At 35.0% G+C, this 18,004-nt stretch overlaps 1 protein-coding gene and 1 long non-coding RNA gene across 4 annotated transcripts in view; one reads left to right on the plus strand and one right to left on the minus strand.

The window, feature by feature from the left end:
- LOC127724673 (phosphatidylinositol-binding clathrin assembly protein LAP-like) overlaps positions 1-18,004 on the minus strand; it is a 488,025-nt gene that overhangs the window by 313,382 nt on the left and 156,639 nt on the right. The window contains exon 6 of the mRNA XM_052231711.1: positions 10,195-10,251. Within this exon, the coding sequence (XP_052087671.1) occupies positions 10,195-10,251 (57 nt within the window). The remainder of the gene's footprint in view (positions 1-10,194; positions 10,252-18,004) is intronic.
- The window catches only part of LOC127724764 (uncharacterized), a 567,962-nt gene that overhangs the window by 218,122 nt on the left and 331,836 nt on the right, over positions 1-18,004 (plus strand). The gene's annotated exons all lie outside the window — the stretch shown is intronic.

Below are 18,004 nucleotides of genomic sequence, written 5' to 3' on the forward strand. Positions count from 1 at the left end.
GATGTCAGAAAAGGTAACAAAAGAAACTAAGCAAAATGACAATGATACATAAATGAACAAAGGACTACTAGCAGTTACTGACATGCCAGCTCCAGACCTAAATTAAACTGATTGAAAGATTATGTCTTCATCATATGAAAATCAAGTACAATCCCTCCCGTTAGGGGTTTAGTATCATACCATCATAAAATATATGAGAAGAACATAACCCGTACCATGCAAACAACTGGTTTTAGAATAAATGTGTTTATTTCCGATGCAAAGACCCTATCAGTGAATCAATATTAATACCAAAATATGCAATCCTTAATGACTTGACAACAGTATCATAACTATATCCTTTCCGAATAAGTCTGTTTAAAGGTTTGGTTAGCTTTTGAGGTGAATGCCGACATTTTTGTGCTTTGTAAAGAATATTACCATAAAATATTGGATGTGATATACCTGAACGTATAAGATGTCAGAATGTTGATTTATATTTACGAATGATGTCCTTGTACCGATGATAAAATTTAGTAAATGTTTTGACTAGTTTGTGATATCGAAAACCCTGGTGTAATAATTTTTCAGTAATACTGAGATTTCTTTAGTTGAAATCAAATACGTTGTTACATACACGAGCGAATCAAACAAGTTGAGATATATAAACACCATAAGATGGTGACAAGGGAACGTCACCATCTAAAAATGGATAATTAACAATAGGAAATGAAAAATCATCTCTTTTATCATAAATTTTGGTATTAAGCTTCCCGTTAAAGATAAAGATATCAAGATCCAGGAAAGGGCAGTGTTCATTGTTAGTATTAGCTTTATTTTAAAGTCAGTTCGGCAGGATAAATCTGTTTAGTGTACATACTGAAGTCGTCATTATTGAGAGCCAATATATCATCTAAATATCTAAAAGTGTTATAAAATTTTTGAATCAGATGTTGTTATGATGGGTCTTTGCTGATTTTAGTCACAAATTGTAACTCATAACAATACAGAAACAGGACAGCAATAAGTGGTGCACAGTTAGTCCCCATGGGAATTCCGATAACCTGACGATTTACAGAATCTCCATAGCGAACAAAAATGTTATCTAGTAAAAATTCAAGGGCAGTTATAGCAGGTCCAATTGACATAGTTCTTTTGTTTGTTGTTACTAAAAAATGACCTAAAAGAGTTTGAACATATATATTCGTATTCCGACTTTTTAAATGCCCATTTAGTAAGGTGTGTGATTTTTTTGTTAATAAGATTATGAGGCAAAGTGGTATATACGGTAGAAAAATCAAAACTTTGAACAGATTTGAAATCGCCAATATAAGCATGCAATTTATCAAGTACTTCCAACGAATTTTTGACACTCCAAAAGTAATTAATTCCACTATTTTCAAAGGCCTTATTTGAACAATTTATTACCAGGTTTTTGATTGTACCAAGTGTACTAGTAAGTAGAATAGATAGTTTAGTAGTGGAACAATGGCTTGAAGACGAAATAAATCTATATTTGTAAGGAGTTTTGTGCAGCTTCGGAAGCCAGTACATAGTTGGAACTTTCATTGTATTTGGTTCTGCTTGTAAAGAGGTAGCTAAAAGTTTATGTTTGATGTCATTTTCCGAAAATGGAGTCAGTTGGAATGTTGGTGATTTCGTGATTTCCTTTTGTAGAAAATCAATGTAAAATTTACGTCAAACAATAATGATATTGTTACCAGCCTTATCAGCCGGGACAAAAATATATTCCTTGGCGAGTTCTTTTAGCTTATGTTTGATACGGGAAATTGGGCTGTTATATATGGTTGTTGTAAGAAGCAAAATGATCTTTAAAATGTTGAATACGTATTTTAACTATTTTCATTACCGAATTAAAAAAAGAATCTAATGATTTCTTGTCAGCTTTTTCTCGTTTTATCCATTTCGAGTAGTAAGTACGGAGTGAGTCGTGGATGATGTTATGACACTCATTCCAATTGATAATTGACGGGGGACAATATTTAGGATATTTATGTCCTGTACTGAGAAATGATTTCAACTCTCGGTCACGAATGATGTTAAGGTCTCCTGTTATAACATTGGAATACATGTTTTAAGGGGAGACAACACCGTAAACTTCCTGTTTTTTTTGGTAGTGAAAATTGAAAACTTATTTGTAGCTACTGTAGTTCTTTCCAAAGCAGAATTTTTTAAAAGACCCGGAATATCTATGAAATACATACAGCTTTGATTATCTGAAATGTGCCTGTATCATGCCTACATGGGTATGCACATGGCCTGATTTCAGGATTTTTTATGTTCAGATTGGACTTTTTTTTTTTCATTTTCTCTGGATAGAATTTTTTTGTTATGTTAAAATTACACTTTATTTTTATTTCATTATAAACTAGAGAAAATTCTGATTCCAGTGATATCTAGTTTTATACAAGTATCTTTATTATTAATACCACTAAGGGTCACTTATGTATGGTCCCTCAAAATATGACATCATAGAAATTCAAAGTGCTGGATAGCACCTGTGGAAAGTTTGCAACGGTAGATGTGTAGATTGTTTGGTTAACGTTTTTTTCCGACTTTAAAAAATAATTACTTAATACAAGAAATAATTGTAACAGGATGCTGTTACAAAGTCTCCTAAACAAAGCTCCCATAATTAGTCATTCCCATGGTCGCCTGACATTGGGCAAAGTCCAGTACAAATTGATATGGTAAAGTAAAGTGATATGCATAAGTGACGCCCAGGGATTAACCCTGTATGTCATTCAAATCTTCTTGATATAATGAACAGGAATATAAATGGTTTAGGGGTGGGGATCTTGACCGTTTACATGTTCTCAAACAGGAAGGGGGTGGGAGTGACCCCAGGGGACTCGCCTTTTATTTCATTTGATTTATTTTATTGTCCCCTACAAGAATATATATGGTTTGGGGGTGGGGATCTCGACCATTTACAAGTTTTCGAAAAGAAGGGGGGAGGGGGTGACCCCCGTGGACTTCCCCTATAGTTCATTTGATTTGTTTTATAGTCCCATACAAGAATATATATGGTTTAGGGGTGGGGATCTCGACCGTCAACAAGTTCTTAAACAGGAGGGGGTGGGGAGTCCCCCAGGGACTTCCCTATATTTCATTTGATTTGTTTTATTGTCCCACACAAGAATATATATGGTTTTGGGGTGGGGATCTCCACCATTTACAAGTTCTCAAACCGGAGGGGGTGGGGGTGACCCAGAAGGACTCCCACTATATTTCATTTAATTTGTATTATTGTCCCATACATGTTTATATATCGTTTAGGGGTGGGGATCTCGACCGTTTACAAGTTCCCGAACAGAAGGGGGTGGGGTGATCCCAGGGACTCAACCTATATTTTATTTGATTTGTTTTATTGTCCTGTGATCATTACTGAAGACCACGTGTGTCTATCACTTACTGTTTTCAAGTTATAGTCATTTGAAAATTAAAAAAAAATAAATCCCATAGGGTTCTATAGTAAAACCCTCCCTTCTGTAAGCCCCTCAAAATACCCCTAAATAGACCCCAAGAAGAAAAATAATAAGAACTGAGCAAAAACAATAAGTATCCAAAACTAGAGGCTCTCTAGAGCCTGTGTCGCACACCTAATTCTACTTTGGTTTTGGAAATAATGTTAAAATAGATTAAAATCATAACAGATACCCTAATAATGAGTGGGGCCAAATTTGGTTTAATATTGGCCCTGTAATTTAATAAAAAATCCTGGTGGCCATCTTGTACAGTAAATCAGCAACAAAGTCGCAACACTTCATCAGCACCTCATAAGAAACATTTATGCCATGTTTGGTTTCATTCCATTCAGTGCACCTCTAGAAGAAGCATTTGTATGTATTTCCAATAGGATCTTATGTTAAACTAAGTCCCCCCGCTGGCAGCCATCGTGGATGAAGGATCAGCTTCAAAGTAACAACACTTAGTCAGCACCTCATAAGGAACATTCATGCGATGTTTGGTTTCAATCCATTCAGTGGTTCTCTAAAAGAAGACATTTGTATGTATTGTCCATAGGGTCCTTTGTTAAACACTGTCCCCAGCTGGTGGCCATCTTGGATGATGGATCGGCTTCAAAGTAACAACACTTGGTCAGCACTTCATAAGGAACATTCATGCCATGTTTGGTTTCATTCCATTCAGTGGTTCTTTAAAAGAAGACATTCGTATGTATTTCCCATAGGGTCCTATGTTAAACTAAGTCCCCCGCTGGCGGCCATCTTGGATGATGGATCGGCTTCAAAGTAACAACACTTGGTCACCACCTCATAAGGAGCATTCATGCCATATTTGGTTTCATTCCATTCAGTGGTTCTCTAAAAGAAGACATTTGTATGTATTTCCCATAGGGTCCTATGTTAAACTTAGTCCCCCGCTGGCGGCCATCTTGGATGATGGATTGGCTTCAAAGTAACAACACTTGGTCAGAACCTCATAAGGCGCATTCATGCAATATTTGGTTTCATTCCATTCAGTGGTTCTCTAAAAGAAGACATTTGTATGTATTTCCCATAGGGTCCTATGTTAAACTAAGTCCCCCGCTGTTGGCCATCTTGGATGATGGATCGGCTTCAAAGAAACAACACTTGGTCAGCACCTCATAAGGAACATTCAGGCCATGTTTGGTTTCATTCCATTCAGTGGTTCTCTAAAAGAAGACATTTGTATGTATTTCCCATAGGGTCCTATGTTAAACTAAGTCCCCCGCTGGCAGCCATCTTGGATGATGGATCGGCTTCAAAGTAACAACACTTGGTCAGCACCTCATAAGGAACATTCATGCCATGTTTGGTTTCATTCCATTCAGTGGTTCTCTAAAAGAAGACATTTGTATGCATTTCCCCATAGGGTCATATGTTAAACTAAGTCCCCCGAAGGCGGCCATCTTGGATGATGGATCGGCTTTAAAGTAACAACACTTGGTCAGCACCTCATAAGGAACATTCATGCCATGTTTGGTTTCATTTCATTCAGTGGTTCTCTAGAAGAAGTTCAAAATGTAAAAAGTTAACGACGACGACGATGACGGACGACGACGGACGCCGGACGACGGACGCCAAGTGATGAGAAAAGCTCACTTGGCCCTTCGGGCCAGGTGAGCTAAAAAGCGTCGAAAAATGTGCATTCATGAAATATTTTAAACACAGTATTTATTTTCTCTTCAACTGGAGGACAGGAGGAAACCCCTGAAACTGGGATTATTGTACTCCCGTTTGGAGGCACACATATATGGATCTCACGCATGTCTGGGGAATTCCGATAAAAACAAAACGTAGAAACTGCTGTCTCGTGTAGATGTGTATTGATTTTATTTTCCGTGCAGCGCAGATCAGCGAAGTAGTGTTTGTGATAGCCATTTTCAAAATGAAGTTGAATATATTTGAATTATCGATGAACATTCAGTACATTTTAATTCAAGCTGTAAGCTAATCAAAATAGAAGTAACTCAAAATTTCAAAAGCATCTTCCTAGAATTAGTATTCAAACACTAGTACTATATTATTTAGGAGTAGACATAGTAAGATAGTCTGTCCAACTTCCGGTTTGAGGCCGATACCTTAGGAAAGTATATTGCTATATAGCAAGCTAAAGCAAACTTTCCAAAAACTGTTGATTGCACCCAAAACAGGATCAAGTAAAATAAAGAGCTGCGCCATATGCTTATGATACGCCTGTCGCATTTTCCAAAGAATAAATTTCCATAACTCCTCAATGTCATATCAGAAATTTATAAAAAAACTAAAGGGAGGTTATTTTAATCGATATCAACCAGTCACCAAAGTTTCATGAAAACTGCTAAAAGCATTTTTGAGTTATTGTCCGAAAACTAAAAAATCCCCCTTTTTTAATGAATAAAACCCCATAACTCTGAAACATACAATCCAAAATTTATAAAAAAAATCAAAAGGGAGTTCACGTCAATAGATATAAACAATTCATTAAAGTTTCATGCAAATTGGTTAAAGCATTTTTGAGTTATTGTCCGACATGTTGAGGACAGATGAATGGAAGGACGGACGGACGGATGGACGGACGGACGGACAGACAGACTGACAACAGTATACCATAATACGTTCCGTTAAAGGGCGTTTAAAAAATAAATGAATTTTTGTAGTGCTCAGAAATGGAAAGGCCAAAATCAATCTTTTCCTCTTATTTATCATAAGTGACATAATATTGGAATTTAAGAGAGTATATAAGTATACACACATTTGTTCAGCAGGAGTGGGTAGGCAGAAATCATGAAATCAATAATGAAAGACATATGTTTATGAGATTACAACGTTATTTAATATGAAATAAATGGGGAATGTGTCCATGGGACACAGATGATGCCCCCGCTTGCATATAACGTTATAAAGGGACATAACTCAAGAACAGTAAAAGTGATACTACCCAAATTTGTACTTGACCTGAGTTATGTGGTAAACTTAAGTTAGAGAACGGAAACGAAATAGCCGATTTTTTCCATTTGTAGAGGGGCATAACTCTAGAACTGTAAAAGTGACACCACCAAAATTCAAACTTGATCTGAGTTTTGTGGTAATAAGCATTGTGTATAAGATTCATAACATTTGGTTGAGGCAAACTAAAGTTAGAGAATGGAAACCAATTTTGGGATGTATGGATGGACGGACGTACGAACGTACAAACGGACAAGGGTAAAACTTAATGCCCCCTCCACTACGGCGGGGGCATAACTATAGAATCTGGTGGTCACTACCATAACTATCCAGAAACCCACTTTCAAACAGTATTGTTTCTCCAAGTATCACAAGATTTTCATCTAAGCTTTTTCAAGTTATTGCATGGACAACGTTCTAAGTATCACTTTACACTACTTAAAGGTCTATAACTCATCAACAATAAATGCTAAAATCGTGATTTTTGAACTTGACCTTCTTTGAGTCACAGGGAACAACAAACCGGTATCTAAATTTGAAAAGATTTCGTCAAAGCAAATTCAAGTGAATGCATGGACAACGCTCTCTAAGTATCACTTTTCGCTATTTACAAGTCTACAACTCAACAATGATAAAAGCTCAAATCATGAAAATCGAACTTGGCCTTCATTTAGTCACAGGAAACAACATATCTAAAGTTGAAAAGATTTCCTCAAAGTGTTTTCAAGTTATTGCATAGACACTGTTTGGCAGCCGCCCTAACGGCGGCCCGCCATACATCACCAAATAAATAACTGATATTTCCCTTTGGAAATCCGGTTAAATATGTAAAGCTTCTCAATCTTGTCTTTTACAGAAAGTCTGATAAAATCCAAAGTAAGCTGTCAAACTAATTTCCTTATGCAAGATGAAGGAATGGGTGGACAGTGGTAAAACAGTATTTAGCCAGACTTTTTGGTTCAGCAGAGCTCCAGATAAGCTGCGTATTTGCATGATCACGCAATAAAAATAATTAAAAACCCAATGCAATTGCCCATTGCAGGGTTTAATAACCCAATTAATTCAAAGGAAAACCCAATTATATGCCAAAAACATGGGTTCTTAACGCTTTTATTCGCTATCGTTTGCGTTATTTACCCTTACTTGATTACAGTCGTCGCGTAAATCTATTTTTATAATATTTATAATTGGAATTTTCCCTTCGTTCTAAAAATAGAGCCCTGCATCAAGTAGCTGTAATGGGTCCTTGTTGTAATTTTCCGTTGCTCAAAATGAACACGTGTTTATGAAAACATTTCGATCTTCTCGGCGCTTATCCAATTAGCGTGTGAAATGCTGTCATATTTTTTCGAATTGCTCGGGATTTATCATAACATACAATGAATTAAAACGAAAGTAAATGTCCGGTAAAAATATTGAATAGAAGCATGTTTTCGGCTTCTTTTTGATAGCTGAGGGAAAGTTATGATGATAACAAGACTCAGCTAGTGATTTTAGGAAGCGGCCATTGAACGCACGGGCGTGTTTGCGTACCATAACGAGAACATTGCTAGAGGGATAAAGACGGGGTTCCGTCAAAAACGAAATCAGTTGGAAAAAGTGAAAGGCCAAATCAATTATGACATGATATGTAGTTTGAAAGCATCGGAAACCAAAAGTTCTGATAAGGGACAACTTAACCCAGATTTATGTAAATTGAATTTAACGAAAACAGTTTATATATTATTTTTTTTATTTTAGTTGATGAGTGAATACACATATCCGTTTTTTACGTCAATGCAGCTTGACACTTTCTTTGTTTTGGTCTAATTGTTCTAGATGCTTAAGGTAGTTGTCTTATTGGCAAGTGCAGTATAACATTGTCATTTATTTACTTGATGTTGCAGAATTATTTGTAAATTTAAGTTGAATGTGGTCTCCGTCATTATAAACCACCCTATTAACCTCAAGGTTTTGGGGTATATCTTAAATCTGGAAACTACTTTTTATTTTTATTAAAAAGTAGATCTGGCAAATAGGTGAAAGGACTGGCAAAACTTTCTTACAGCACCTAAATTTCACATATATTACACAAAAATCTAAACACTTAGCCACACCTACCCCAACTATAATTAAACTGTAGGGTGATCATATGGGATCTAGAAAGGCAATTAGTTCCTGTCCAACTAGTGACACCAGCTGCAGTTTACATAAGTTTTGAGAAAATACAAAACTGACAGAATGTTTAAAACGGGACACAAATTAAATGTACAATTGCTGGTCAGTGAATAAACCAAATTAAAGAACCTTAGTGAGCGCACTCACATACCCCACGTCCTCACATTGTCATTGGAGAAATAAAATATGTGTAAGAAAAAAAAATTGAATCATAATTTCCTGTCAATATGCACATCTACATAGTATGTCCTTATTATCTACAAAGTTTCATGAAATTATGTTGTGTGGTTTCAGAGGAGTTGTGATGACAAACTATTGCAGAAGACATTGAAGCAAATAAGTTCAAAGGGGCGTAACTCCTAGAAAAAATATTGAATCATAATTTCCTGTCGATATGCACATCTACATAGTATGACCTTATTATCTACAAAGTTTCATGAAATTCTGTTGTGTGGTTTCAGAGGAGTTGTGATGACAAACTGTTGCAGTAGTACATTGAAGCAAATAAGTTCAAAGGGGTGTAACTCCTAGAAAAAAAATTGAACCGTAATTTCCTGTCGATATGCACATCTACATAGTATGTCCTTATTATCTAAAAAGGTTTCATGAAATTCTGTTGTGTGGTATCAGAGGAGTTGCAATGACAAACTGTTGCAGTAGTACATTAAAGTAAATAAGTTCAAAGGGGCGTAACTCCTAGAAAAAAAATTGAACCGTAATTTCCTGTCGATATGCACATCTACATAGTATGACCTTATTATCTAAAAAGGTTTCATGAAATTCTGTTGTGTGGTATCAGAGGAGTTGTGATGACAAACTGTTGCATAGTACATTGAAGCAAATAAGTTCAAAGGGGTGTAACTCCTAGAAAAAAAATTGAACCGTAATTTCCTGTCGATATGCACATCTACATAGTATGTCCTTATTATCTAAAAAGGTTTCATGAAATTCTGTTGTGTGGTATCAGAGGAGTTGCGATGACAAACTGTTGCAGTAGTACATTAAAGTAAATAAGTTCAAAGGGGCGTAACTCCTAGAAAAAAAATTGAATCGCAATTTCCTGTCGATATGCACAACTACATAGTATGTCCTTATTATCTAAAAAGGTTTCGTGAAATTCTGTTGTGTGGTTTGAGAGGAGTTGCGATGACAAGAAACAGGACTGACGGACTGACGGACTGATGGACTGACGGACTGACAGACGGACGGGTCAAAAACATTATACCCTCAGCAACTCGTTGCGTGGTATATAATAAAACAGCTAGCACATATTCTACAAAGAAAGAAACACATTTAAGATGGAAACACATCTGGGGTTGATATAATGTGATTATAACATGCCTAAATATTCAATATTGTGTTGATGAAAAAACCCAATACATTAAGGAGCTTGGTGGTGAAAAACCCAATTTGATATTTGCTTGAGGGGTGAATTGGAATTGATAATGCAATTAAAAAACTTTATCACCCAATTACATAAAAAAATGGAGGGTAAAAACCCCAATTTGTGAATTCTTATCTGGAGCTCTGGTTCAGATGCATAACAATCTAAACAGCATCCCTTGTATACCCATCCCTATGTGGCAGCAAGACAAAAACTAACTTATATCTCAAATATACTTACATCAAATTCTATTAATGCATCTAACTGGTGTTGCAAACAAGGGAGAGATTTCAGTAACTGTAAAGATAAATCATAGCTCAAATGATTTACATATCATCTATCAAATGAATAGCTGGCAAAACATAGGTGGCATATTTACATCTAATAATGTTCACAGTTTTAAGTTATAACTTTACATTTTTTTCAAATAGAAGAGACTACTAAATAAAGATTACTTTAAAAAAAAGGATCGTGCAAGACCCTATAATTTGTTAACACAGAGATATGTCTCGCCTATTTGTTATTTTGATAATGCAAATGTTGAAAATAAAATAGCAATATGTAAGTTATGCAAATATTCAAAGTCAATGAAAAATGACTGAAGGTACAGTGCTAAACAATTTCCATGGAAATGAGATGTGCCAATGCTAATACAATTGCATACCAAATACCATTGACTTTTCATAAGTCGTTCCCTTTAAACAAACCTAAACACAAACATTAACTTGTAAACTATGTAAAAGTTTCAAAGTCAATGAACCGTAATGAGTTATATAATCTCCATGGAAATAAAACTTGCAAATGCCAATACATTTGCATACCAAATATCATTGACTTAACATTAATGGTTCATCTTAAACTGACCTAATCACAAACTAATACATGTAAACTAAGCAAAAGTTTCAAAGTCAATAGACCATGACTGAGGGGGTAAGGACCAAAATTCTCCATGGAAATGAGATGTGCTAATTTATATAATGCTTATTCAACTGCATACCAATTATCATTGACCTATCACTAATAGTTCCCCTTAAAAGGACTTAATCACAAGCTAATACATGAAAACAAAGCAAATGTTTCAAAGTCAACAGACCATGACTGAGGAGGCGGGCCAAATAATCTCCATGGAAATGAGATATGCCAATGCTTAAACAACTGCATACCAAATATCATTGACCTACCACTAGTGGTTCCCCATATACTGACCTAATCACAAACTAATACATGTAAACTAAGCAAAGTTTCAAAGTCAATAGACCATGACTGAGGGGGTGGGGCCAAAAAAATGTCCATGGTAATGAGAAGTGCCAATGCTAATACAACTGCATACCAAATATCATTGACCTATCACTAGTGGTTCACCATAAACTAGACCTAATCCAAAAACTAATACATTGTTGACGCCCCCGCTGCTGCTGCTGCCAGAAACATTATACCTATGTCTCACTTTTTGACCCCATCAAGGCAAGACAAAAACCTCATCAACATTAAAAAAAAAAATTTATCATTGTATTTCTATATGAAATCTAAGATGAAAGAAAGGACATAGAGTTTAAGTAAGGGCACATAATACAAACCTAGAAATCAACGATTGGATACAAAACAAAATCTATTTAAGCCTCACCACCCTGTTGTCAACAGAACATCTTTAGCCTGTTCCTTGTTCGATTACTGTTGTGTTCGGATATGAACTATTTGAGTATGAAAATGGTATCTTCTTAAGTCTTACTTAGAGGATAAATATATATATCTATAAGCTATAGCTAGCAATAAGCAACGACTTATGTTAAACTAATAATGTTCTCAATTGCAGTTATATAGGCGCACAGACATTTTGACTCCAATATTGTATTGTTAGTAAGGGTTGTTCAGGTTGCTACATACAATTGCCACTTTTTTTCATCATCAACAGGTGAACTGCGAGTACTCTCAGACTTAGTGTCTTTTTTGTTGTTAGGGATGTTGTTAGGGATGAGGGATCGATAAATACCCTGCCACGTCCGGTCTGTGTTTTTGTTTAATGTTCTCATGTGCATTTTCTTCAATGCAGGTCATGACCTGCATTTTCAGTTTCAGAGGTTGACAGGTATGTGCTTCATAAATAAAACTATCCAGAACCCTACATGGTCAACTATTTATCTATGCTCTAGATAGTGCAACTACACTGTTTCTCTCTTTCTATTATAGCTTCTGTAAAACTAGAAAACTGACATGTCAGCAAGGGCCCTGCTTGCACATTTTTAAGTGAGGCAAAGAGGAGAATTATTACGTTTCATTTTAAATATAGCCTTTGAACATTCTTCTACTGTAATTTACCTATCACAGACAGATTTATCATTTTCATCTAATTCTTTTTTCTAGTTTTGTCTCAAAAATATATGTTCATCACTTGATGTTTTATCAGGGCTTTGTGTCGAGTATAAAATTTCACAATACTCTTTAATATAAATAAAATATTACTCTGACCTGTAAAGATTTCATCATTTACCTTACCCCTTTTAATTTATTAATCAATTTTTTAACTCGTCTTTCTTGTTTTTCTAACCCCAGAAAATATGTTCTTCCCATTTCTCATGTAATATGATTTGAGCCCCTTAGCCTTTTTGCTCATAAATTTTGGCAATTTACTTTTCAAGCTTTTCAACACCCATATCTAAATTATTATTCATTGATTCTTGCTCATCCCTTGTTTTCATTTTTATTTCTAGTTTTTTTTCAAGTGTTCCTAAATTCTCTCTTGTCAATTTTGCTTTAGTTTAAAATGGGTAAAAACCAACTTTCAAGGGCCATAACATATATAAGGGGTCAATTCATGATTTTGGGTATGTTGCCTTATCTGAAGATTCTATTTTGCTGAACATTGTTGCTATTTACTGTATCTCTCTATTAATATTATTTCAGCAAAAATCCCTTTCAAGGGAAACAAATCCTGTTAGGGATCAATTGACCATTTTAAACATAATCATTGACCTGCAGATCTCATTTTGCTAAACATTTTTTACTATATATAGTTTCTCTCTACCAATTATGGTTTCTGCAAAAATGGGTAAAATCATCTTCATGGGCAGGAACTCCTATTAGGATTCAATTGAAAATTTTGCCATCTTGGCTTATTTGCAGATCTTATTTTGTTTAATATCTTTGCTTTTACAATTTCTCTCGACCCAGTATCAGCAAAAAAAAAGCAAACTAGAGACTCTAAACAGCCTGTGTCGCTCATCTAGGTCAATGTGCATTTTCAACATTCAACACTCTCAAACATTGTAGACAAGAATAGAATTCATAACAAAAATCTCTTTTTTGTTGATCTTGTATTGCTGATCTTTTTTTCTGTTTACAGTTTCTCTCTTTCTTCTTTAGTTTTTGCCCAAAACACAAAAAATCGTTAAAAAAAATCATAGTTTAAGGGCAATCAACCCCATAAATAGTCTACTAAAGATTTCATCAAAATTTGACTAATTTGTAGATCTTGTCTTGTTGATCAAATTTTGTTTTTTAAAGTGTTTATCTATCTCTGTTTTTTCTTGGAGTTTTTGTTCATACTTATTTTATTAACTTTCAAGATAATAAGAAACAAGAGGCTGTCGGGTGACAGCAAACCAGATTTTCCTGCAGAGGTCGAACCCTGAACAGTTGAGCAAGTATGGACACAACATTTAAGCTTAAAACAGCTCTGAATTTGGATTGTGATTGAATATTTAAAATAGATTATTATCTAATTAATAATGAAAACAAGAGGCTGTCAGAGAGACAGCAAACCGGATTTTCATGCAGAGGTCGAACCCTGAACAGTTGAGCAAGTATGGACACTACATTTAAACTTAAAACAGGTCCGAATTTGGATTGTGATTGAATATTTGACACATCATAGGTTTATGACACAAAATGAATGTAGTCAAAGAACTGATATATTTGAAATTGGACATTTAAATACCTATTATGGTCCAATATCCAAAATCTAAGTACATATTAGAATCAGCATATCAAAGAACCCCAAGAATTCAATTTTTGATGAAATCAGACAAAAGTTTAATTTAGGACCCTTTGGACCACAATGTGGACCAATTTGATAAAGGAGCTCACAATCCAAAATCTCTCATTACATGGTAAGATTCAGCATTTCAAGGAACCACATAAATTCAATTTTTGTGAATCAATCAAAGTTTAATTTTGGACCCTGATTTGGACTAACTTGAAAACTGGGCCTAAAAATCTAATATTTAAATAGAGTTTAGATTCAGCATTTGAAAGAACCCTATATATATATTTAATTTATGTTGAAATGAAACACAGGTTAATTTTATCCATAATATTTTCTGTGCAAATGGAAATAACCCAAACTGGATAAATAGTTCTCTAAAATAAGATATGATGCAATTTTTCAAATTATAATCAATAATATAATAACAACAACCAGTGATAACTAAGTTCTCTAAAATTAGATATGATTTAACACTCAAACATTGTTAGAATCAGCATATCAAAGAACCAAAGAATTCAATATTTGATGAAATTAAACAAAAGTTTAATTTAGGGTGTATAAAAATGAAAAGCTCAACCGTTTACAAGTTCTTAAACAGGAGGGGGTGGGGGTGACCCAAGGGGACTCACCTTATATTTCATTTGATTAGTTTTATTGTCCCATACAAGAATATATATGGTTTCGGGGTGGGGATCTTAACCATTTACAAGTTTTCAAAAAGAAGGGGGGTGAGGGTTACCCCAGGGGACTTTCCCTCAATTTCATTTGAATTTTTTTATTGTCCCATTCAAGAATATATATGGTTTAGGGGTGCGGATCTCGACCGTTGACAAGTTATCAAAAAGAAGGGGGGTGGGGGTTACCCCCATGGACTTTCCCTATATTTCATTTGATTTGTTTTATTGTCCCATACAAGAATATATATGTATAAGGGGTGGGGATCTCGACTGTTTACAAGTTCTCAAACAGGAGGGGGTTGAGTGACCCCAGGGGACTTGCCTTTTATTTCATTTGATTTGTTTTATTGTCCCATACAAGAATATATATGGTTTCGGGGTGGGGATCTTGACCATTTACAAGTTTTCAATAAGAAGGGGGGTGGGGGTTACCCCAGGGGACTTCCCCTCAATTTCATTTGATTTGTTTTATTGACCCATACAAGAATATATATGGTTTAGGGATGGGGATCTTGACCATTTACAAGTTTTCAAAAAGAAGAGGGATGGGGGTGACCCCCTGGACTTCCCCTATATTTCATTTGATAAGTGTTATTGTCCCATACAAGAATATATATGGTTTAGGGGTGGGGATCTCCACTGTTTACAAGTTCTCAAACAGGATGGGGTGGGGGTGACCCCAGGGGACTCGCCTTATATTTCATTTGATTTGTTTTATTGTCCCATACAAGAATATATATGGTTTCAGGGTGGGGATCTTGACCGTTTACAAGTTATCAAATAGAAGGGGGTTGGAGGTGGTCCCGGGGACTCCCCCGATATTTCGTTTGATTTGTTTTTATTGTCCCATACAAGAATATATATGGTTTAGGGGTGGGGATCTCGACCGTTTACAAGATAAGAGCACATTCTCAAATTGAAGGGGGGTTGGGGTAAGAATAAATATGGTTTAGGGAGACTTTATTATATACAAAATGTCTTATAATGAACAGTTAATTTCAAACTTCATTTATACAGTCCTACTAGTAAATATCAAACTTTATATAAACAGTCCTTCAGATCTTATCAGGAAACAGAATTTTTTAAATAAATCTGTCACTGCAATGATTATCATATGCTAAGATATAACCCAGATCTAATTAATAATAAATAATGTAATAATCTTCAAAATGTCTAATAATATAGCTTATAATCATCACCACTTAGGAAATAGATAATTTTCAAATAAATCTGTCACTCCAATTTTTATTGTGAGATAAGACACAATAAGTCATAAAATAATAACAAGAGATAAATATTTTAAAATTCCACTTCTGGATATTAAAAATGGATTTGATTTGTTTTATTGTAACATACAAGAACATAGGTATATGGTTTCAGGGTGGGGATCTTGACCTTTTACAAGTTATTAAAAAGAAGGGGGGTGGTAGTTGCCCCAATGGACTTCCCCTATATTTCATTTGATTTGTTTTATTGTCCTGTAGAGAACAAAAACCAATTTTGGGACATACAGTATACTTACTTACAGACAGACAAGGGTAAAACTTAATGCCCCCTCAACTACAGGCATAAAAGTGTGGCAAACTGATTTGCCAAACTGAAGGACAAACAGACAGAAAGACAGACAGACAGACATACAGCCTACCAAAAAAGTTTCAAACAATTTACCAATGATATTTCGCCAATAACTCAAATTTATTTCCATGAACCAGTAACAAAACATCAAAATACTTCTCTAAAATTAGATATGACTTAACCACTCATAAATCTCTAAAATTAGATATGATTTTATATCTATCAATTAAACACATCACTTTTCAAAACAAATAACTCAAACTTATTTCCATAAACCAGTTAAAAACCAGCAAAATACTTCTCTCAATCAGATATGATATTATATCTATTTCCATATTATAATCAAATTTAATTAATAGTTGCTTATATTGTTTCTTTCATGTGTCAAAAAATAATACAGATCTGCAACTTATCTATCAATGTCAAAAACTTTATCTCATAATAAAAATAGATTATTATCTAATTAAAAACAAGTTCAGATTCAGCACTTGAAAGAACCCTATATATATTTAATTTATTTTCAAATATAACACAAACTGATTAATTTTCCCAGGGGACCTGCCCTTTATTTCATATGATTTTTTTATTTGTCCAATACAAGGATATATATGGTTTAGGGGCGGGGATCTCGACCATTTACAAGTTCTTAAACAGGAAGAAGGTGGGAATGACCCCAAGGAACTCACCTTTTATTTCATTTCATTTGTTTTATTGTAACATACAAGAATATATGTGGTTTCACGGTGGGGATCTTGACCGTTTACAAGTTTTCAAAAAAAAGGAGAGTAGGGGTTACCCCAGGGGACTTCCCCTAAATTTAATTTGCTTTATTTTATTGTCCCATACAAGACTATATATGGTTTAGGGGTGGGGATCTCAACCGTTTACAAGTTTTCAAAAAGAAGGGGGTAGTGTTTACCCCCGTGGACTTCCCCTATATTTCATTTGATTTGATATATTGTCCCATACAAGAATATATATGGTTTCTGGGTGGGAATCTTGACCGTTTACAAGTTATCAAAAAAAAGGGGGGTAGGGGTTACCCAAATGGACTTCCCCTATATTTCATTTGATTAGTTTTATTGTCCCATACAAGAATATATATGGTTTAGGGGTGGGGATCTCAACCGTTTACAAGTTCTAAAACAGAAAGAAGGTGGGGATGACCCCAGGGGATTTGACTTTTATGTCATTTGATTTCTTTTATTGTAACATACAAGAATATATATGGTTTCAGGGTGAGGATCTTGACTGTTTACAAGTTTTCAAAAAAAAAAGGGGGGTGGGGGTTACCCCAGGGGACTTCCCCTAAATTTCAATTGATTTGTTTTATTGTCCCATACAAAAATATATATGGTTTAGGGGTGGGGATTTCGACCGTTTACAAGTTCTCAAACAGACACGCTGGGGATGACCCCAGGGGATTTGACTTTTATGTCATTTGATTTGTTTTATTGTAACATACAAGAATATATATGGTTTCAGGGTGAGGATCTTGACTGTTTACAAGTTTTCAAAAAAAAAAGGGGGGTGGGGGTTACCCCAGGGGACTTCCCCTAAATTTCAATTGATTTGTTTTATTGTCCCATACAAGACTATATATGGTATAGGGGTGGGGATCTCAACCGTTTACAAGTTTTCAAAAAGAAGGGGGTAGTGTTTACCCCCGTGGACTTCCCCTATATTTCATTTGATTTGATATATTGTCCCATACAAGAATATATATGGTTTCTGGGTGGGAATCTTGACCGTTTACAAGTTATCAAAAAAAAGGGGGGTAGGGGTTACCCAAATGGACTTCCCCTATATTTCATTT

Source organism: Mytilus californianus, unplaced genomic scaffold (genome assembly GCF_021869535.1).
Source record: "Mytilus californianus isolate M0D057914Y unplaced genomic scaffold, xbMytCali1.0.p SCAF_14, whole genome shotgun sequence".
Taxonomy (NCBI): domain Eukaryota; kingdom Metazoa; phylum Mollusca; class Bivalvia; order Mytilida; family Mytilidae; genus Mytilus; species Mytilus californianus.